The 23693-nt window shown below is 47.5% G+C and overlaps 1 protein-coding gene across 1 annotated transcript; it reads right to left on the bottom strand.

Moving 5' to 3' along the window:
* Positions 1 to 97: 97 nt before the first annotated feature.
* Positions 98 to 21127, bottom strand: LOC121323815 (ninein-like). Its single transcript, XM_041265042.1, is given in 23 exon segments — positions 98 to 2550; positions 2978 to 3079; positions 3457 to 3561; positions 3757 to 3870; positions 4117 to 4233; positions 4861 to 5076; positions 5535 to 5604; positions 9051 to 9451; positions 9454 to 9630; positions 10114 to 10235; positions 10765 to 10897; positions 11039 to 11128; positions 11488 to 11598; positions 11971 to 12145; positions 12321 to 12461; positions 12787 to 12923; positions 13238 to 13405; positions 13538 to 13684; positions 13951 to 14126; positions 14414 to 14459; positions 17734 to 17900; positions 18914 to 19007; positions 20930 to 21127. Coding segments are annotated over 23 exon segments (3348 nt in total). The 5' UTR covers positions 21116 to 21127; the 3' UTR covers positions 98 to 2397.
* Positions 21128 to 23693: the final 2566 nt, after the last annotated feature.

The following is a 23693-nucleotide window of genomic DNA, read 5'->3' as shown; positions in this document are numbered from 1 at the left end:
TAAATTACAAACATTCAATAATACAATCATTTAAAAATTGATTTTACAAATCTATAAAAAAAAACAATATACAATAAATAACGTCAAACAAAAGCTACAAAAATAGCGATCATTAACAAAACAATGACATAAAACACACAAACACAAATACAAACAATACTGCTGGTAGGAAAGGCAAGTCAGGATCTGCTCACTCTCTCACTCAGGACCCCAGTCCAATCCTGGGGACCTACAAAATACCAGGTTTTCATTTTAACCAGATCCTATGGTAGATCCAGCCTTACTGTAGAAACTGACATTGTGCTGTACTGTTTTACAGTTTACACTGTATTCAGGAAACGGCTGAAACAAAAACCCGAACTGTCAAACTGGTTCCAGAGAAGAGCACTTTGGGAGGCCTTTCAAACAAGGGTCCTTTACACTCCCATGAAGGGACACCGTGTTTGTGAGTCTTAGTGAATCCTCCAAATAGTGCAAAATGAATCAACGGGCTATCCACCTGAACACATGCATGACTGGCCAAGGCAGAAAAAACACTCTGCATTAATCTACACCCTGTATATTAACGGCCAAGCATCTTTAGTCTTTAACGGGTGTATTTTCTTTTCTTTTTTTTTTTTACAAAAAAATAATCATACAAAATTCCATCAGTGTCATTTTTTGTTTAACTTGAATAATCATTTACATACATTTTTTTTTTTTTTAAATACAAAAAGTACTTGTTTTTTCACCCATGTGCTTCCAGATCTGACCCTAGTTATCAGTCTCATTACTGCCAAGATCAACAAGCCCTCCCCTCTGATCAAACTCTTCTTGCTGTGAACACTCCACATGCTGTCATCAACGGTTCAGCAAATTATAATGCAATATAAAACCACAGTGGATTTCAGTGCTTGTGAACGTCTGCGAGGAGGATACACAGATTAGAGACAGGCACTTTCTACGCTATATCAGATTACCCTGCTTTAGTGCAGAGCACCTCGGCTTTGTAACAAGCATTGTGGTTTCAATGTGAATGTGCGAAGAGCAAAACGAAAGATACATTCAATTAAATATGTTTGTTTAGCTGTGAAAGCTAAACAAACACAGACTTCAGTGCTCATTTCACTGTCTGAGTTACTCATATTCAACAGTGAATCAGGAAAATGCAGGACTCCACTGTCGTCAAGGCACAAGAGTGAAATAATCAGATGAGTGAACAATGGAATATCGAGGGAGCGCTGCAGATGCAAAACTGCAAGAGCAGCTTCTTCACAAGCAAGCTTTAAAAAAAGGTGGTGGTATTGAATTAACCTGTGATAATACTGTCAATAAACTTTACAGTGCAAGGCGAGCAGATCTTTGGACAAGCCTCTACCAATATACACAGTGCTGCTGATGGACGACAACAATTAAATAAAACAAAACTTACATTTCAAACAGGAGTGCATTTCCACCCTGACATTAATAACATTGTATAAAAACAAGAACAGGAGTGCACTGAAGAGTACTGCTTCCATTTCCATTCAAGGATACCTTGTTATCACCAATTATTATTACAGTGGGCAATGCAGCAGTCTCCATCGCAAAGCCCCAGCAACTGAAGAGGCTTGCAGTAAACAGTGCCACCTGCTGACCTTTCTGTTACAGTACAGGGGTCAAGAAAACTGAATGTATTCCCTTAAAAAAAAACAAAAAAACACCGACAATGACAGTATCCAGGTCAGTAACAATAATCAAAAACAGCACTGGGATGCAAATTGCTAGGAAACAAAGCCAGTAGGCTACCATATACATAAATATAATCATTATTTGTTAACTGGCAAGTGTAACATTCAAATCAATTTAATTAAATAAATTCATTAAAAAACAAAAAAAGCATTCATAATTAGTTTAACATCAGTTACTGAGGCAGTAGTACTGTGCTGGTCAAACTTTTTTTTTTACATCCCTTCATTTGTGTTTTTTGTGCATGTATTTGTATGTGACTGGAACACTGATCCCCTAATTGCTAAGCCTCACTGGTTGGTGAAAGAGACTGGGAGTTCCCTGCTGCATTGCACACTGTGATGGTTTTGGTTTTTGGTTCCCAGAGTGCAGCCTGGGAAGAATGTCTTGAGTATTGTCAGCTTATTCAGTCTGAACAGTTCATAAAAAAGAAGAGGAGTGGGAGGGGAGAGGGGGCTGGCGTTTAACTTCCTTCACAAGCCGCCGATCCTCCTGTAGGTGTCTGTATGAGTGGTACGCTGCTCCGGTAATGCGCCCTGGAGAGAGAAGGTAGGTACACTTGACCCTGAAGCAATCCGCTAGCAGCCACACAACACAGCACAAACCACAGAGCGGGAATACGACACCCATGCTTAGCAGTATAGCACAACAACTTTTCCATCTAATCTTTTCACTTTTTCTGGCTGAATCCTAATAAATCGGCTTTGTGGGGGCGGGCGTTCTTGCCTGGTGCCCCAGGTCCTCGGGCCGGTGCTGCCTGCGACGCTCCCCTTGCAGCAGCCTGTGCTGGGCCTGGACCAGCTGCTCCCTAGGCACCAGCCCTCCGAGCTGCTCACAGAGAGTCTGAGAGAGAGAGGGAGAAGTACGCAGAGGGTCAGAGAGGTGGAGGGCTGTAATGAGGGAGTAGACTGGTAGACCTGCACTGCACTCAGGTGTCAAGCTGCTGCTTTAGCAGACCCCCATCAGCACAGACCCTGACTGGCACACAGTATTAGAGCAATCTTGATTATTTTGTTCATCAGTAATGTGTCAGTATTTAACTGTAGATGGGAATGAGATTAAATGAGCTCATCCAATCATGTCATTCATAAAATACAAAGGAAATAATGCACTAAGCATTGAGAAGGTGGGCAGGGAAGACGTACTGGAACTGATAATACCGAATGCCTCAACTTTTGGCCACAATACAGTCTGTCATTGTTGTTTGGGCAGCCGTGAGTTCATGTTACACTCTGTGCACGTGCGTGTGCTCGTGTCGATTGCCCCTCACCTCCAGTTCCTGGCTCTCCAGTCTGGCCTGCCGGCTCCATACAGCCTCGTTCTCCACCTTCAGCCTCTCCAGCTCTCGCTCGCAGTCACTCAGCTCGCTCACCTGCAGGGGAGAGACAGACAGACAGAGTCAGGGCACAGGCCTGCTTCAGACCCCTCCATACCAACAACCACCACCTTCTAGAAACTCAATATTGCTTCTTCCAGACTGTGGACCTGGGGGCAAGAGATTGCAGAAAACACATACAGGTTATATTGAGTTCAATGCAACATCGGTTTATAAAGTAAGCAAATACAAAAAAAAACAAAAAACATGTGAAACAGAGTTCTAAAGAGATTCTTAATGTCCAAAAAGAAACCAAGCAACATATTAATGAAGTACACTGAAAAAGTGTAAAAAATATTATGAAATATATATATAAAGAACGTAAAAAGGTTGCTCCTGTAACTTAACCCCCCCCTCATTCTCCCGGTCTCTACCTTGTCCAGGGAGGCGCTGAGCTGGCTCCTCAGTGTCTGTGCGTGCTGCTCCACTGCCTGCCGGTCATGTCTAAGCTGAGCGAGCTGGTTCTCAAGCACTCTGATCTTCGCAACCAGGGAGGAGAGCAGAGAGAACGTTTTTAGTGCAAATTCACAGACCCTGATTAGTGCTTACTGTGAATCACCTTGCCTAAGGTTGCACAGGTAATCGAGGATCACTGCTATTGGGGGTCAGTCACAGTGTACAATATGTTTTACTGTAACACAAAGAACAGTGTTGTGTTGGAAGCGAGCTGGTACCTTGTCCACGCAGTGGTTCAGCTCTTCGCTCAGCACCTCCTTCTCTTTCTGGAGCTTCTCGTTCTTGCAAACCATGCTGAGCAGTTCCTTCTTCAGGTCACTGGAACCCGACAGCTACACCAACACACAGACAAACCAGGTCAGGAACGAGCCATAGAGGACAGACACAACCTTCCTTAAAAAGACACCCATTCCTCTTAACACAACAGACAACACACAGCCCTGGGATTGTAGCCAGTCCCTTACTTTACATTGGGACTAATCTGGGCACAGTGCATAACGGCCGCTATCCCACATCTAAACTGATCAGGATGAGGCAGCCAGACACCATCACTCCCAGTACCAGCCCTCTAAACTCACCTTCTCTTTCATAGCAGACAGCTCCTGGCTCAGCAGTGCCTTCTCCTGCTCAAGCACTCGGCTCCTCTCCTCAACCCTACAGAGCTCAGACTCCAGAGTGGACATGCACGCCGCCATCTGACCGGAGAATACAGCGATGAATATAATCATCGTTATTGTAAAGCAGTGTATAAAACATATCACCATCATCTTTGTGTTGCAGGAGAGTGTGTACAAGTCCCGATAGCTTACCCAGTAGGACAGTGCTGATACTCATTCATAATTGCCTTTAAGAAGTCTATACAAATCAGCAGATATTAAATAAATCCATTCATTAATGTGCTGATTTGGCCTCAATACTGCAGTAAAACTGACCCAGATGAAAAGGTAAATTCGCTTCCAATCTGCTTCTAAAACACTCAATGTGGAAGTGGTACTCAATGGTAAAGGTGAGAGTAGGAGAGTTTTTCTTGTTTTGAAATCAATGCATTAAATCCACACAGCAATCCATAAAGCTATCCACACAACAATCAATACAACCATCAACAGCCATCTCCAAAGTCATCAGCACAGCCAAACACAGAAATCTACAAAGCAGTCAACACACTCATCACAGCAATCTACAAAGCAGTCAACACACTCATCACAGCAATCTACAAAGCTGTCAACAGTCAACACAGCCATCAACCATCATCACAGCAGTCTACAAAGCCATCAACCTCGTGCCTCATACCCGTGTCCGTGCCCCATGTCAGTCCTGCTCACCTTGCTCCTCCCCTGGCTGAGCTCGGCGCTCAGTGCAGCTCTCTCCCTCTCTAGCTCCCCCTGGTGGTGGCACCGGCCGTTCTCGTGGTGCCACAGCACCACCTCACACATTCTCCGGTTCAGCTCCACGAAGTCCTTGGCGTTCTGACCGCTCTTCTGAGCCAGCTCTGCGTTCTTGATCTCCAGCTGCTGAGCACGGGACCGCAGCTCCAGCACCTAGGCAACACACAGGCATCCAGCTTCATTGAGAAGCCTTCCCCTATCCTTTCATTTTGTGTTTAAATTATTCATTTCAGCTCCAACAAACTGAGAAGCTAACAGTCTTTCCTTTTAAATTACAGTAGTCCCTCACTAAACCTGACATGTCAGGAGACAGACAGGCTGTCTGAAATAACGAGGTGTTCTGAACTCTAGTGATTTACTTGTATCTGGTCTTCTCCATGTCCCAGTCTTTTTTTCAAACAATCAAACAATTTACAATGACCCAGCATTATAGTTGGAGGGCATTTGTTGTGTTCGGCATGTCCGAATGTACAGCATAACAGGGTCTGTATCAGCGAGGGCCTACTGTATTCGCTTCAGCTCAAACTAGATGAAGGCATAACAATCTTAATCAGATGAGGGGGAAGGAAGCTTGCATCCCCTGCAGCTGTTTTTATATTCAGGAAACGTACCTGCTTCTTAAAATTCTCTGCAGCCTTCACCGCCGCCATCTTCTCCTTCTTAAACTGCTCCTCCTTGCGCCTGGGAAGCGAACGAGAGAATTTATGAGCGAGTGTTTAGAGTTATGAATGGATACAACATCCGCTCCCTCCCTCCTTCAGTGTAGAGATCTCCCGTTTCAGAGAGAGAGTCTCCTCAGCCAGCCTCCTAGCCTCGCTTCTACACAGCGAAACAGAGAGGACAGAATGAAGTTACAGCACAGTGCACTTAGATGTGATCATATGAGTCAATCAAAACAGATAACTTTCCAGCCACTACTGCCTCACAGCACAGGGATTGAAATAAGACTCCCACTGCATAACGCTTTGATACAATCCATGAGTTAAGACGACATATCTGAGCTTCTTACCTATAAGCTGTGGCTAATGAGGCTCAAATCTGTAAACCTGGAATGGGGGAAACTGCTGTGCAGTAGGAGTCTCAATTCCATCCCTGCAGCATGATGCAACTTTGGGAGAAGTCTGGAACCAGCCAGCCCTTCACTGTAGTAGTGCCAAATAGTTTGTGGAAAGTAACATTTCCAATGCATTGCTGCAATTCATCCTTAGATTGTGGGAAACTCACTTATATAAAATGTGCCCAGAGTAATCAAAAAGACAAGTTAATCTTAAAATAAATGACAAACATGGAAGGCATTTGTTAATGCTGCAGTGTAATTACCATTAGAACTACAAAGCAGGTAGACTACAGTATAAACACAATACACAAAAAACATGACAAAAGCATCTACACCAGATGCTCCCAAACCATCTACCAAAGGTATATACACCTTTAAAAGATACATGCTGTTCTAAGAGCATTACTACACCATGCACATCCAAGAGTTAATAAGCTTTGTCTACACCACTACTAGAGAGGAAGAGTTAGGACAAAAGGAGCTTGACCATTGGCAGAAACACTACCCTACACGACAGGACCAGTTGCACAGGAGTGGCTACAGGAGCAACATTGGGTTAGTTGAGCTGGGATGTGCACGAGGGACCACGACTTCCCATATTCCTCCAGATGAGAAGCTACGTTACCTGTTGGCTTGGCTCTTTTCCTGGAATTTGTGGCATTTCTTCTGCAGGTCTGAGACAGTGTTCTTCAGCTCCGTGTTCTCGCGCCCGAACTCCGCGCAGCTGTCCTCCAGCTTGGACATGGCCTGGATCTTGGCCTCCAGCTGGATTTTGAGATCTTGCAGCATCTCCTCCTTCCTGGCCTTCACCTCAGCTGCCTCCTTCTTTCTGCTGCTTTCAGTCTCCTGGTGCTGGCTTCTGAGCAGCTCCTCTTGCTTCTTCAACTCTCTGATCTGAGTATGGAGAATAGAGTTCTCCTCCGCCAGTCTGCTCATTTCTGTTTTAGACCTGGCACACTCCTCTTCCAGGTCCCCTAACCTTTGCTCCCGCTCCTCCTCCAGACTTTGGACTCTCTCCTCCAACTTCAGCTTTTCCTCCCTCAGCCTGCATTTATCATGAGCACTCCTTGTACATGCTCTGGAGTTCCATCACTTGCATGGTTTTGTCTTCCAGCTCTTTAGTGCATTCGATCATCCTGGAGATGTCCAAGTGGAGCTCCTCATTGTCCCTCTCTGCTTGCTCCCCAACAGATGTCCTTCTGGTATCTTCCCCTTCAACTGCTTCTTCAAGTTCAGTTATTCACCCCTGGAGCTTCAGGTTCTCTGCTTCAGATGCCTCTATCCTTGTTTGCAACTCAACTCTGAGGTTGCCTTGATCCTGAAGTTTCTCACTCAGCTCCAGTACCTCAGTGCAGCAGTCATCACGCTCCTTCATGGCTTGATCGCGTTCTTCCTGCAGCTGAGGAATGATTTTAGTCTCTTTTTCCAACTGCTTGATCATCTTCTTGAGAGAAGCAACCTCCGGCATCTCACCATCTCCTTCGGTGACCTTGATTTCTCCGGGAACGTGTTCTTCCACTTGGACCACTGTCCCATCAGGAATCCTGAAGGTCGAGCTGATTTCCTCCCTTTAGAGTTGCTCGGATTCCCTTTGCAAGCCAGCAAGCGCCTCTGCTTCACCTTCCAGCTCCTTTATCCTTTCAGTCAGGTGTGAGACCTTGGCAAACACTTCCACATTTTGCTTCTTGGCCTCTTCATAGCCCTCTGACAAGGTCAAGGCTTCCAGCTCTAGCTCCTGTATTCTGGTCTCCAGATTGCAGATCTCTGCTGCCAGCTCCTGCTTCACCTGCGTTCCTTCCTCTACCAGGGCCCACACCTCCATGGTCTTCTTCTCCAAGCTGCAGAGCTGAGACTGCAGCTCGGACCTTTCCTGCTCAAAGTCTTCCACTGTCTGCTGAAGTAGGAGGTCCAGCTTTTGGGCTTTGTCCTCAGCTTGAGCCAGAAGCTCAGCCTTGGCCTCCAGCCGTTCCTGAAGCTCGTTCTGCAGCTCAGACACCTGCTCGCAGAGCTCTGTCTCTTTGCCCCGAGCCACAGCTCCGAGATCCTCCAGGTCCTTCTGCAGCTGGTGGTTTTTAGTGATTAAGTTATTTAACTCTTCTTTGTGGCTCTTCTCCAGGAGGTCTCTTTCTAGGATGAGCCCCTGGGATGCCACTTCCTTCTCTCGCTCCAGGGCCTCCCGCAGACGTTCCCGATGTCCCTCGCCTTCACGGTTGAGCTCTTTCTTCTCGAATTCCCACCGAGCCTTCTCCTCAGAATGTTGCTCCGAGAGATCCTTGAGCTCCCGCTGATATCGTTCCTCCAGCTGGGCTATGTCCTGCCGGAATCTCTCTGAAACCGCCTCCTGGTCTCCTGAGAACCTGGCCTCCACCTCTCTGATCTTCTGGTTGAAGTGGCCTTCCAATTTCTTCCTACACATGGCAATCATTAATAAACAGTTAGCACTAAGTGCCCTCATGGCGGATCATCTGTTTATATCCATTTGGTGCTGCAACATAACAGGTGTTTTGTTTTCTGTTCTAAAAGACTCCCTTACTGTATCAAATCCTAATCCCATTTCTCTGTTGACACTGTGTTATGTAAGATACATTCAATAACATGTAAGCTCAATTAATTACACATACAATCATTCATCAGCATTGCCTTATCTATATTTTGAATATATAGTAATACTAGATGTACCATAAGAGCAGAATATGAAGCTAAACTTAGAGAGCAGCCATAGTGTCCTCTGTGACAGTGCACACAGTGTAGAGTTAATGGAAATACTGACCGATTGTTTTATTGGCCAAGAAAGTATCGATAAAACTGACCTCACCTGGCATGGTGCAAGCAGGAGTATTCTGGTCAAAATGTTGCTGACACACAGAGATAAGCCAGCAACTAAACATGTGTGTGTTCCTTTACGGAGAAATACATAAAATAAATGTAGTTTCCTCACAACAGCACAGCTCAAAGAGGATACTGATCTCTTGTCATCACCCATCTATACACCTTGTGTTACCTCATGCTGAGCTACTGCATACCAGGACTACACCATCCAAAAGGAGACCGCTACTCAGGGTCCTCTCACCTCTCTTCCAGGATCTGCTGCTCAAGGCTCTGCAGCCGGCCGGTTAGCCTCTCTCTCTCCTCGCTGTGTTTCAGAGTCAGTTCCTCCAGTGCCTCCAGGTGCCTCTTCTCCAGTGAGCCTCGCTCCTGCTTGAACTCCTCCGCAAGCTCCTCCTCTCGTTCCTCCAGCTCCACCCGCTTCCTCTCGCGCTCCTCCTGCACTCGTCCCTGCAGGGTCTTCTCACCGCACTCCTCCAGCCGGACTCGCTCCTCCATGTGCCGTCTCTCCAGCTGCCGTCTCTCCTCCTCTCCTCGCTCACGCTCGCTCTCCAGGGTTTCCACTCTGACTTGCATCTCGGAGGCCCTGGCCTGGGCCCGGTTCTTCTCCTCCCCTTGCTGCCGCTCCAGCTCCGCCCTCTCCTCAAAATGCGAAGCTGCTCCGCTCTCTCGCGCTCTTTCTCCAGGGTTTCCAGCTGGCTCTGCAGCTCATCCATGTGGTTCTGGACTCGGCCCATCTCCTCCCGGCACTGCTGCTCCAGTGCCCTCTGCTCCCGAGCGTGGCCGGCTTTCAACTCCTCCATCTGCTGCTCACGCTCACTGACCTGCAACACAGCAAACCACACGAAACACTTTCACCATACTTTAATACTACAGCAGCTAGGCAACGGCAATCTAAAACAGACTGCTATAACATTTTTGCCTTCTACTTTTCCATTGCTATATCTGAGTTACTCACGGATATACAGGGTTGGAAATAAGACTCCTATTGCATAGCAGCTTCAACTATTCCAGGTTTTACTACCAGCTTGATTAGCCACAGTGTATATGTAATAAGCTCAGGTGTGTCTTATTAAAATCCTAGTAAAACCAGGAATGGAGTCTTATTTCCATACCTGATGTACATTTTCAACCGAGCTTGCTTCTGATAAGAGTTCTTAACAAGATGGTTTGAAAAGGTACCACTAAGGGTATATATTGTTTTCTTAATTTATTTGACTCCCATTTTTCACCCTGATTAATAATGTCCAATTATGCTCCAGCAGCCTCTGTACCCCCGGAGCTCGCTGCCACCCCTGATCGCTCACCTTGCTCTGCAGCTCGGCTCTCACGCTTGCCACGTCCTGCTGGTGCTGATCTTTCAGCTGCTCCACCAGCATCTCCGCCTCCAGGCTCATGTTGAAGGGATGACCCTCCTCCAAACTCAGACCTGGGGAAAACAGACAGCGACTGTGAGCAACACACAGAGAACACTCTCTGCAGAATATACAGATATGCTTCTCTCCTGCGCTAGGTGATCAACATGGACAGGCATGTTCTAGAACTTCATCTCCATGCAAAAATTGATTCAATTCAGGTGAAATAGAATAAATAAGTAAATCAACATGATACAGATTTTAAAACTTACGCATGTATGTATGTATGTATGTTGATAGAAATAAGAATCCTGTTGCATAGCAATTTTAACCATTCCAGGTTTTACCATCAGCTTGTATAGGTAACAAGCTCAGGTGCGTCTTATTAAACCAGGAATGGATCAAACTGCTCTGCATTCTTTTTTCCACCCTTATGCATGTATGTATGTAATATTTATTGAAATAAAGTCTAGATGAAACACAAATGAACTGGATTTGAGTTCTGCAAAGAAAGGCCGAGTGATCTGGTGCAGAGTGGTGTCTCGGATGCCTCCGGCAGGGACAGCGTGTTTTCAGTACCGAGCGGGGCGAGCCGGTGCTTACCGGGGTCTGACTCCACACCAACACCGCTCTTGCTGTCAAAATCCTCGGTCAGGGACAGTCCGAGGGAGGGGCGGGATGTCCTGCCCAGCGCGGAGTACTCAGCCTGCAGCTCATCAATACGGTCCTGCAGCTCCTTGAGAGACAGAGAGAGAGAGGCAGACAGAGACAGAAAGAGACACACACAGAGACAGAGGGAGGTCAGGAGGGTGCGCTGCATTTCAATTCACTGAATCGATTCTCATGTCGCAGGAAGCTGATGGGATGCAATGCTTACCCTGCACCGCTGCTCACACTCGTTCCGCATGAGTTTGAATCGCTCCTCCTGCAAGAAGAACCCTGCGCTGCCCGGGTCCAGATCACCAAACTGAGGAGCAATAAACACACACACATACACACTCATGCCATGTGAGAATGCACCGGGGCAAACACAGCAATGTGGAGCAATAAACACACACACACGCCACGTGAGAATATACTGGGGCAAACACAGCAATGTGGAGCAAGAAACACACACACGCCACGTGAGAATACACTGGGGCAAACACAGCAATGTGGAGCAATAAACAAACACACGCCACGTGAGAATACACTGGGGCAAACACAGTAATGTGCAGAGACACAGACTGCAAAGAATGGCTTTCTAATTATATGTTTATTCACGGAGAGACAGGTACAGCAGAATGGTAGCTATACAGACTCCCCTCGTGCGTCACACTGCTATACCTTCTCTTTGAGGATGTTATCCAGGTTGCTCTGCAGTTTGCTGGCCAGGTTCTCAGTTTCCACCAGCTTCTCTGTGATCTCCAGCAGCTCTGCCTCCAGACGCATGTTCTCCTGAGAGAAAGCGAGAGTTTAGGTTTAGAGATCAGTTTGGAGGCAGTAAGCAATGGCATCATACCTGTGGAGAGCTCTCAATCCAGGTCTTCTACGAGCACAGGTTAACACCAAGGTAGAGCACAATCCATGCAAACCTTTCTAAGACTGGAGTACTGTGTAATGTGTGGGAGTCTGAAAGGCTGGTCTCACAGATCTGTATACTATATATGCATACTATACCTTCTGTCACTCGAGTTTATAAAGATATTGCAGAGAGTATACCCTAGGCAGTGTGTATTTGGCTCCAGGTCTCCGCGGTGTGTATTTGCAGTGCAGAGCACTGGCTCCAGGTCTCCGCGGTGTGTATTTGCAGTGGCAGGACTGTGTTACCTTGTGTGCAAGTGAGAGGCGATCTCGCAGGTACAGCTCCTCCTCCTTCACCTTCTCCACCTCCCTCTCCAGCTCAGACCTCTGCTTGCTGGCTTGCTGCTGGATCTGGTCCCTCTCTCTCGTCAGCTCGGCTTTCACTGCGGCCAGCCTGTCCCGATACTCCTGCTCCAGCTTCCTGCAGTAGGGATCGTTTTATTACATCAGGAGGGCAGGACAGCGCACAGGAGGAGAGGGACAGGAAAGGGGAGAATGAATAGGAGACCGCGATAGAGAAGGGGAAGAGAAGGAGGCAGTATGATCGAGTAGAGGACAGAACAAGAGGAAAGGGTGGAGCTGGTGCTCCTGGATACCTGAGGTTGCTGTTGCTGAGACGCTCGATGGCGGAGTGGTGTTCGTCCATCTCGGCGGCCATCTGTGTCTTGAGCCGGTCAGCCTTGTCCAGGTCGGAGCGCAGCTTCCCCTTTTCCCTCATCTCGCGGTCCACCCGCTCCCTGGCAGATGGACGGACGGATGGATTAGAGACAAGTGCGAGACTCTGTTTATATCAGGGTGTGCTGCACCTCTGTTTGGCTCAGTGGCCCCCTATAGCACCACATGTAAAAACATCAACATTTCAACTCAATGCAAAGTACTCATTCACAAATAAAGCTCTTCTGTCACACGCACTGCCATGCCCTGTATTTCTACTGGTTTCGTTTTTGCTTTAACTGGTGCATAATTGTTTCTGCAAACTGTTAGCTTGTCTGGTATTTGTGTATGTAACAGAGTGCAATGTGCAGAGTGTGTGTAACAGGCAGCGTCAGCCCTGGCACTCACAGCAGGTGGCGGATCTCACTCTTGAAGCTGGCCAGCACTGCCTGGTGAATCCCATTCTTGGTGATTTGGAGCTCGTTCTCCAGTGCGATTGTCAGCTCACTCAGATTCACCTTCCTGTCTAGACTGAAATCCAGAGCCTGCAGCACAGAGAGAGACAGCGGGGCTCAAGCACAAAAAAACAATTTCACAGCCACACAAACAAGCCTGAAACACAGAGAGAGGGGAATGCGCAAAGACAGGATAGCCTGGGACAGATTGCTTACCGATTCACACACACACACACACACACACACATTGCCATCTTTCTAATCACATTCCCATCAGAAAATAATACTACTGCAGAGCACTTTGACTGACTCTACACGCTGGCTAAGAGAGCTCCAAATGAAAGCTGGAGCGGATCAAGCTGCACCACAGAGGGAGCCCCGCTCTCCTGCTCCCAGCCCTGTACCTGCAGTATCTCATGGCAGTTGTCGATGCCCTCCTCCTGCCAGGCGTCCAGCAGCTGCTCAGCATTGGTGTACCCTGAGCCGTCGTCCAGCCCCGAGAAGAGCCGCAGAGCGATGGTGCTGGTCATCGCCGAGGGGGTGGCCGTGCGCCTGCCACTCTCGTCAAACGACTGAGAAAACACAACGAGAGGGGTAAGAGGGCTAGGCTGGGGTTTGGAGGGTTTAGGGTTATGGTTAGAGCTTCGGTCAGGGGGTGATCGTGCCTCTTGAGTTGCCTATGCGCAGAGGGGCCTAGGGTGTACCTGTGTGGAGAGACGTCTCTTGAGCTGCTGGTAGGGGGTCGAGGCAGAGGGGGTAGGGGGCTTCCCGTTCCTCAGAACCCCGGAAATGAAGTCCTGGACACTCATCATCCCGTCAGGGTCCAGATTCGTAAAAATATCGTCCAGCCCCTGCAACTCAAACCAAGAGGAACGAACAGCACTTAGAGAATGAGACACTGTGTTTGCCCACTAGATAGCAGTACTGAGCTAATGCAAACCATTAAGAACTACATTCATCAATTAGAAGAAGGTGGTAATGGTTCAGGATCATAATGCGTTCAACGTTAACAGGCAAAATTAAGTAATTATCTGTAAATAAATATATTCAAACAGTTACAATATATACAATAATGCAACATGTTTGTCTGGGTATTATTAGAGGGAGCGCGCCTCACCGCCAGTCCCAGCTGCTCGCACATTGAAACTGGCTGCCTGCAGCCTGTATAGCCCTGACGAGACACCCCCAGCTCTTCACAGACAGCCCCCAGCCGCTCCTCCAGCCAGTCCGGGGAGGGGGGAGGCACACTGTGGGGCGTGCCAGGGTCATCGGGGTTCCAGAACCGCAGCTGACCTAGAGAGAGGGAGAGAGAGAGAGAGAGAGAGAGAGAGAGAGAGGGGGGGGGGGGGGGGGGGGGGGGGGGGGGGGGGTGTCACTCTATGGAAACACACAAGCTCCTCTACCACAGCCAGGGCAGGCTGTATCTCCCATCTGAGTTCTGGGAGTTACCCAGAGACCATCACTGAGCCTGTCTATAGGGAATAAGTGATGCCAGAGCGGTCAGGCAGAGTCTGAACCACGAATTCCTTGGAAGCGAGGAGCTGTGCTCTGAAATCAATGCGCTAGGACCGCATTCTTACCTTCAGCCTCATACTCCTCACTGTACTGTGTGGATGTCTTCCAGTGCTGTGGAGAGAAACAGCAGACGTATTTATAGCTGGTATCAATGCAAGTTTTGTGCGGTTCAATAAGCAAATGAAATTGACACAATCCGCAGCTATTAAAGGAGTGTTTTGTGTGGGCCAGCGTCCTATATTTAAAATGCAAGCACAGTTGTAAAGAATGCATGGCCCTCTCTCTGAAGAGGTGTATAGAGCGCTTGGATTGTATTAATCAATGCACTGCACTGTACAGTGTAGCCAGGGACAACAGGACTCCTTTCAATATATTTCTGATTCCAGATTAGAAATGTAAACAGACTAGTAACCTGCCCTATTTCCATGGATATGAGGATTAACCCAGAATCCAGTAGAATCTTGTTTACCAGGAGTTCCGGAACACACCCCGAGTAGACAGAGCTGAACAGAGTGGGTGCCAGGACCTCAGTGCTAGCAAAGAGGATCTTTAACAGTGCTAACCCCGTGTTTTGCGAGTAGTGGGATGGATTCCCTGTCTGGAGTTCCTTTTATACGAGATGCCGAGTTCAAGTTATTAAACCTTATTTTTTTTTAGTTTTTTTTATTTTTTAAAATAACATTTTGCTGTCCACAAAATATCTTTTTACAGATTACACTGCTTTCTGAACCCGCTGATTCAGTGCCCAGCTTGGTGGATGCCAGGCACAAAAGGGTTAACTATGAAAATCACAAGGCCCGCCCACATTCTGATCGTCACAAGCTGGCCACGCCCCCAGCAACTTCTTTCACAGCTTTACTCTTTACAAATCAGCTGACCGAGGGTGGGGGGGTATTAGAATACTCAGAATGGGGTCATTGTTACGGCACAGGGCCCACACACGGGTCAAAGCTCCAGCAGCAGCAAAGTGGCATTCGGGGGGGGGGGGACACACGACTCAATAGAATCCCCATGAAGTGCATCATAATGCCATTGTGCGACACCCCCAACCCCCAAACACATGACAATACAGGACAGGCGCGGGGTTAAATTGACAGAACTCTAAATCAAGGGCAGCCGAGGAAGAACTTCAATATAGGCAGCGATCCCCCCCCCCCCCGTGTCGTTTCAGCCGCACAGCTGAGCAGATGGCACGCAGGTCCCTGCGACCCCGAGATTGTGCTCTTTGTTGAGCTGTCAGCCCCCCCGTCACGGAGCACAAGGAGCTGGTTGACTGCAACAGCCTGCTTGCATGGAAGCTCCTCTGTCCTGAAACAGCGGCCAGTGTAATGCAGCCTCTCCACACACAACCTGTTGATGGCCTTTAAGCAGCCCGTGTCTCAACCTGTGTTGCATGACGCTCTTATAAAACACAAAATAAAGAACATTCCTTGACTGGAATTCTGTGGCCCATGTGAGGCGGTGAACTTTCTATTATGTTTGTAAAACATGTAAAAACATTTTGCACTCGTCTTAACCGAACCCGGGACAGACCAGTTGCAGGCCTGTGTTCTGAAATTCTAAATGAGTAGACAAAGGAATGGTCAATCATAATCCCCAAACAAAGGCTGGTAACACCACAGTGTTAACAAAAGGCATCGTGTCTTCTGAGGAAGCCTTTGGATTCTGATCTCTGTAAGGCAGCCAGCCAGCCAGCCGCCTGGCTGAGAGAGAAGTTTCTAAAACAGTTTGATTCTGCAGCAGTCAGTCAGAACACGAGTCAATGCTGGGGTCCTACACACCAGACAGGAGGAATCTCAACCACATGCTTACACACTGTGACGAGGCAATAGCAGGGAGCATGACGAGTTTAACAAAAAACACGCCTGGCTCCCAGTCAAGGCTATGATCAAAGGCAGAGGATTTTAAGAATGGGGCAATGGTCGTTTTCTTACGATGAAAAGAACATATTTCTGCTTTCTTATCTCTTTTATGCAACATGACTTCACCCCTGAAACCAACACACTGTACATAATGAATTACTGCAGCCCAACCTATTCCTAAATACTCAGCCTGCCTCCCCACACAGGCACAGCAATCTTCTTCCTCACTCCTAACTGTACAGCTGCTGGTATCCGGTCCTGCTCCAGCAGCAAACATCTCTCCACAGGACTTTAAAATCCCGAACCCAATCAGAACTTTTCATGACTGTCGTTGTGTAGCTCTCATGATACTCCTAATCCAACTCGAAGTTTGCAGGGATGCAAAAAAGCAAGTCACTGCAACAGCCTCCCCCATTCAAACTCATTATGATGTTTTCATCCCTGGAACATTCTTTCAGATTCAGCCTACAGTGTGACCAGCCCATTCCATGATAACCAGACCAGTTTAATCCAAGTGACATGCCAGACCATATACTCATAGCACTGCAACAGCCCCAATGCTGATAAGTGCATGCAGGGTAAATTGCAGTGCAGGTGCACAGCAGAGTACTTCCAGGGATGCAATCACACTGCAGTGACAGTCCAGGGCAGTTAAACTGGTGCTCAGGCAGCACAGTTTGCTGCACACCAACTTCACTCTGTGTCTCTGTTTGCAGCACTAAATCCGTTTCCTAAGTAACTCATTGTATTTGTACTGCCTATAAATTCTCTTGGCATATAAATAGGCAAAGTCAAAATGACCGTGCTGTGCAATGAACGCAGCCTGTCAGTGCTGCTGCTGCTCTGCATGGGAGGGGGTGTGAGTGAGTGTGTATGGGCGGCAGTGTGTCTGTGTGCGAGTGTGTTAGTGCAAGTGTGTCTGTGCAAGTGAGTGAGTGAGTGTGTGTGTGTGTGTGTGTGTGTGTGAGTGCTGCTCAGCTCCGAGACCCAACAGGCACAGTTTCTAAGCTGAATATCGAATAATATCAACCTCTCTCAGCATTACTGTGATAGATAAGAGGAACTGGAGTTGCTAAGTCAGTGCTGGACTGGAATGCACATGTGGTGGGAAACTTTAAACACAGAAGATACCCAGAGAAGCGTAGCTGTGCAGATCAGTTTACCATGGCCTGGCTGAAATAAAAGAAACTCAAATCAAAGACGTTTGGACTCTTTCAACGTCTTCGAGGGTTGCTCAATGCAGGAGTGAGCAGGTCACATGGGCACCCACTATCCCACCCCTTGTGATGTCAGAGAGCCTTCTGCTTTCCCATGCTGTATAACTGCACACAGAGCTTCACAGGACCAGTGGATCACATGACACGTCACATATAATTTGAGAAGGAGTCCCTCGTTTCAATGGCACCCCCAGATTGTTCGCCCAACCGTTGTTTTTTATTGTCGACCTAAGCAATGTGTCGCAGATGCAATGGCAAGAGCCAGCGATAGATTTAAAACAAGACAAGAGACTAAAAAGGTGTTACCCTGCACCCGTCCCGAGGGGGGGCGTTCTGGGGATTCTCTTCTGGGGCAGCTGGCTCTGTCTCGCTGACCTCAGCAAACCCTTCTATAGACTCTCCGAACTCAGGGAGCGAGCGACGCCCGTATCGTTTCCCGTCCTTCACGAACTTGGGGTTAGCTTGGGACGAGTCTGCAGCAGAGAACACGCCCATCAGCACATCAGCGCAGGACAACAGGAGTCAAGCAGACAAACGTTTCGGAAGCTGCCGTCTTCAAGTGCATATCAGAACGCTGAAGGCGGCACCACCCAAACGCTTGTCTATTTGATACAGGGCAATATTTTCAAAGCGTTTCTAGACCAACAGAACATAATGACACTATGTAACAATTTTTGTTCCTGGGTAGTAAGTGTTATTTCCTAATTGCTTATGCCTCAAAAGTATAGAAAATGGCTATTATTCCCCACAAACTTTGCTTTTGTGACCAGGACAGTGATATTTCGAAATATCACTAATGACTACAAAAGATTTAGAAGCGAGTAGTTTTTCGAGATTTACGATTATACTGTAAATTTACAGTATAATCGTAAATCTCGAAAAACTACTCACTTCTAAATCTTTTGTAGTCATTTTTGTATTACTTTAGTATAAATACACGTTAATTTGGATTCATATGTTGTTTTTTTCTGACTTTATGTGAACGAAAAGACACAAATTTGCCCATTTTCCCATTGGAAATAGTGATATTTTGAAATATCACTGTCCTGGTCACAAAAGCAAAGTTTGTGGGGAATAATAGCCATTTTCTATACTTTTGAGGCATAAGCAATTAGGAAATAACACTTACTACCCAGGAACAAAAAAAAAAAAAAATTGTTACACGGTGTGATCATTTGAATGTTTTTTTCTTTTGTTTACATTCATTTTTGTCTATAATTTGCATTGCTTTCCAGTACTTTATAGCACGATACTGCACATCAGAATACCCAGAAACAAAATGTTTTAATGACCATGCCGGAGACATTAAAAGCGAGGATCTAATAAACGTGTGTGTGTGCGTGCGTGCGTGCGTGCGTGCGTGTGTGTGTATTGCTGGCGTTTGCGATTGGTTTGCTAAGCACCCTGTATGTGCATCCTGGGATTCTTGTTGTTTTACGGTTTCATTCGCAGATGTGTCTGTGCCTCCTGTCTGTCTCGCTCTCACCTGGCTCCTGGCTGTTCTCTTCATTAGACAGCTGCCCTCCTGGCGTCGTTGACAACACAAGGATCAGCGCGTCCTTAAACTGCTCAAAATGAACCTGGAACGGAAGACAAGGGGGAGGGCCAGGGTTCAAATCAAGAAACTTGTTTTATTGGATTACTGCTAATTGTAAAGAAATAAACAATGATTTTCACCTTGAGTAAAACTACTGAGTTTTATATAGGTGCTTTAAAGAGTTTAAACAGTGAGTAACTCTTACTGCTCGTGCAGAGAACAGAAAGAGTTAAGCCTCTCTAAGGAGGTTTCATTGTTTGCCAGACTGTTGCTCAGTCACCGACAGCCCTTCACACTCTCCTTCAATGACATCAGCAGCAGCTGTGGAGTTTAGACTCTGAGATACAGAGCAGCCTGCTGCACTGAACCACAGCACCTGTGAGGGAGCCTTGGCAACAGCAGAACTGCGAGATGATCTTTACCCTGTAATCCCACAATGCACCTGCCCAGGAGTCAAGTCCGTCTCGAGTGGGCGTGTCCTAGGCTGCTCTGCTGAAAGCAGGGTTTTTTTTTTTTTTTTTTAATTTAATGAAAAGCAGAGAACCACACTATAAAGTAACAGCTGCCAGTGTCTGACATCATACATATGCATACTTACTTTGTTGAAACGTGACACTGTGACTCCTTGGGTTGGAATGCGAGCCCCCCCACTTCTCCTTTGACATATTAAAACTCTGCTATTGTCATGAAGTCTGCACAATCACCTCTTTTCCAGGGCCAGAAAACAGATGTTTCCCCAGATCTCCTCTCCATGCGATTATTAACTGACAGACAAGGCTATACTGCAAGCACAGAGGCGCACCACAGTACAGGGCAGCATTAAGCAGCTACAGCCTGAAGTTCAGGGCTGCAGTGTGGAAGGGACTGGAGTGGATCTGGGTTGTTCAGTGGATAAGAGAAACTGCTGGGCTGCAGTGTGGAAGGTAGTGGGCTTGAGTAACACACCCACCCCTTCCTAAAGCAGATGACCTTGAGCTGCAGCGAGCGACGGCACTATTAAATCCATCCCCACGTTATCAAATAACAAGGTTGGTCGTCATAGACAGGCCTGCTGATCAGGTCTCAATGCCTGGGGTGACGATCAGAGGTACACAGCGAGATCCCCACCCCTTCCTCCTTGGACTTTTCTTCACCGCGCAACTGTACTGCCGTAAGGGAAACGCAGCAATCGCAATGCAAACCTCTTTGCACACTGCTACTGCACGCTCTCTCTCCGACTATACACAGCACTCGTCTGCCAGTCTTGCTGGTTTCAGTGACTTGTTCCATTCGATATTATGTGCCAGCGGCACGCAGCATGTGAAAGATCACACCGCACGTGTCCTGCTTCCTCCCCTAGCCTGTGCAGAGTATCAGGGAGGGTCCTGTTAGAGAGGCTTGCTCCCTTGTTCAGTGTCGCCTTGCAGTTTCTTACCTGAACTCCACCCTTGCTAATCTGTCCACGCATTCTTACAGCTCAAGGTCACTGAAAGCATTCCTCCTTCATAACCTTTAGCTAAACACTGAGCAAGGATAGCAGTGCACCCGTAACAAACCTCCTCTTACAATGGGCTGCATACAGCCTGTGTGCTTGGAACACCCTGTCAGAAAATGGCGTTCTTCAGTCAACACACACGCTGCACGCAGGACACAGTGCAAGGCACACAAGCAAGCTGCCTGGAGTGTGTCGCACTGCCACTCTCTGCTGCAGTGATTTACAGACCCCTCCTCATCCTCCTCTACAGGAACTGGAGCTATATGTTTGGGCCAGTCTCCCGAGAGACCTCCATAGGAACCAGATGGTGTGCCTGTGTGTGTCTCTGTGTTTGTGTGTGTGTGTGTTGAGACCCAACCTCCCCTGCTCTGCCCTGCCTGTGTCCGGCTTGTGGTTTAGTATCTGGTCCTCCTTGCCCTCCCTATGTCTCTTCCCCCACCCCCTCTCCCCGTGTGACTGCCCCCTGTGTGTACAGTCTCTGCCCCCCTCACCCTGTCCGACAGACTGCCCTCCTGCACCAGCTCCCTCAGCAGTGCCAGTGCCACCTCCTCCAGATGCAGAGCCTGGCACAGGTCCGAGAGTTCCTCCTGACACAGGGATCCCGAGCCATTGCCGTCAAAACCGTCGAAGAGTTCCTTCAGTTGAACCTCGTACTCATCCAGCTGGGCTCCGTCCATCCCATAGCACAGTACCACCCTGAGAGAGAGAGAGAGAGAGATTACTGAGCTGACCGCCATCCTCATCCACCCTGCCCCCAGTCATCGAATGCCTTCACTGGTGTACACTTAGTTTCATACAAGTTACAATATGCATTTAGAGCTTAAAGCTGAATTACTAAAGTGAGGTGGTTTTTGAATTGGCCAGTAAGGGTTGTGCAGGTGTCATTTCCACCCCTCTCTGCACCTGTGTGTTGGGAAAGTTATGTTTCATTTACCAACTCAGTTACAGGGGAGAATAGAGGCGTTCGCTCAGAAAGCAGGCACCCGGCAGGTAAAGCTGTCTGGCTGTCTGTCTGATTGTGTTGTTTACCACAGCAAAAACATTGCAGGGGCTTCAGGGAAAACCAAATCATTATTACTGCAAATAAATGATCTGTAAACTAGCATGGCAAAGAAAACCAGGTCTCCTTTGATACCGTCAAACCTGTCACTGCATTCACCTGCTAACCAAACCCTTTTACTGCAAGCAAGTGGATGTTTAAGAGAATCACAGAGATTCAACAACGAAATCGATCAATCGGTGAATCGATTATTGATCACCGTGGATTTTATTTTGCAAGCTTCAATAAAACATTAATTGATCTGAATCTATTTGGAGCCTAAATATTCTATATTATTAGATGTGAAAAGTGATCCCCAATTGAAAGTACTCCTGTTCTGCAGTGGTTTGCCCAGAGGGGACAGGAACGCCTTCATGCTATAATAGCAGCAATGCCCAGTCCTCCCACGTCTCTGGGAACGATTTGTTAAAAGTCAGTTTGTGACATAATCCACAATCCTTTCCTGTGCCCCAAATGTGATCCAGAGCCTGACAGTGATTACACAGCTACAGAACACTGGCAAAGTGGGGCTAGCCTCCCTTCCCTCGCACTGACCAAACGAAGGAAGCTGAAATACAGCGACACACGGGACAGGCTGCTGAGTGGAGAGCTCTGTGCTGAACCGTGCTCAATGCCACAGATCCAGTTTCTCATCTCAGACCGTGCTCAATACCACAGACAGAGCTTCTCATCTCAGACCGTGCTCAATACCACAGACAGAGCTTCTCATCTCAGACCGTGCTCAATGCCACAGATCCAGCTTCTCATCTCAGACCGTGCTCAATGCCACAGACAGAGCTTCTCATCTCAGACCGTGCTCAATGCCACATCTCAGACAGAGCTTCTCATCTCAGACCGTGCTCAATGCCACAGATCCAGCTTCTCATCTCAGACCGTGCTCAATACCACAGACAGAGCTTCTCATCTCAGACCGTGCTCAATGCCACAGATCCAGCTTCTCATCTCAGACCGTGCTCAATGCCACAGACAGAGCTTCTCATCTCAGACCGTGCTCAATGCCACAGATCCAGCTTCTCATCTCAGACCGTGCTCAATACCACAGACAGAGCTTCTCATCTCAGACCGTGCTCAATGCCACAGACAGAGCTTCTCATCTCAGACCGTGTTCAATGCCACAGACAGAGCTTCTCATCTCAGACCGTGTTCAATGCCACAGATCCAGCTTCTCATCTCAGACCGTGCTCAATGCCACAGATGGGGCATGACAGAGACAAGAGGGATCGACTCTTCCCACTGCCTCCCCCCCTCCCCATTATCTCCAGCCCTGCAGCAGACACACACATGCCCACGCAGACTATCCAGCGACAGGAAGGCGACTGTAAAGCATGGCATGTCTGCTGAAGAAACCTCTGTGTAGGTCAGACACCACTTCTCCTAGACTGGCTCCTCCCTTAGCTCCTTATCAAAATTAACTCTGCTATACCCTAGTCTACGCCAGGTTAGGTGAAACACTGTTTAAAACTGATCTGCAAATACAGTACTGTCAGCCGGTTAAGCCTTCTGCAACCTCACATGATAAGAAAATAAAGGAACTGCTTTAAAGCTCCTGGCTTCAATACACTGGCATTAAATCCGGTGCACCGTTGCCTCTTGTCTATGCATGCAAACAAACCTTCATATTCATATAAAAACATCAGTACAGAAGAACACGCGTGCATATTACTACTAGTCTGATTTAAACATGTCTTAGTCACCTGGCACTTGTAGAGCGCATATTAATGGCTTGGGTCCTTTATGCTGCGTAAAGCGACCAACAGCAAGAACAATATCTGAGCGATTGTAAAGCAAGTCCCAGCTGATACCGTCAACACAGTGAAGTCAAATCTCTGAGCAGCTGGGGTGCAATCTGTTTGGGTTGCAGCGCGTTCACAATCACACTGTAAAATCCAAGGGTAAGAATTGCAGTACTGCAGCCCCATGGCCGTGCAGAATTGAAAAACAAAACAAAAAGCCATTTTCCTTTCAACGCAGAGAATAAGGTACAACAGGAATTTCACTTACATTCGTGCGTTCAAATTCACAGACACGACGGTTCACCCATTCCACGCAGCCCAGTCAATTCTGCTTCCGGGCGTATAATAATAATAACCGTCATCATAATAACGCGATACAAATTCAACCGTTGTGCTGTGGTGCGCTTTACCGAGGTCAGGACCTGCCCTGTATCTCGCTGCTTCAGAGCCGCCGTGCAGAGC

The sequence above is a fragment of the Polyodon spathula genome, chromosome 12 (genome assembly GCF_017654505.1).
Source record: "Polyodon spathula isolate WHYD16114869_AA chromosome 12, ASM1765450v1, whole genome shotgun sequence".
Lineage (NCBI taxonomy): Eukaryota > Metazoa > Chordata > Actinopteri > Acipenseriformes > Polyodontidae > Polyodon > Polyodon spathula.
This window is presented reverse-complemented; position numbering and strand designations above follow the sequence as displayed.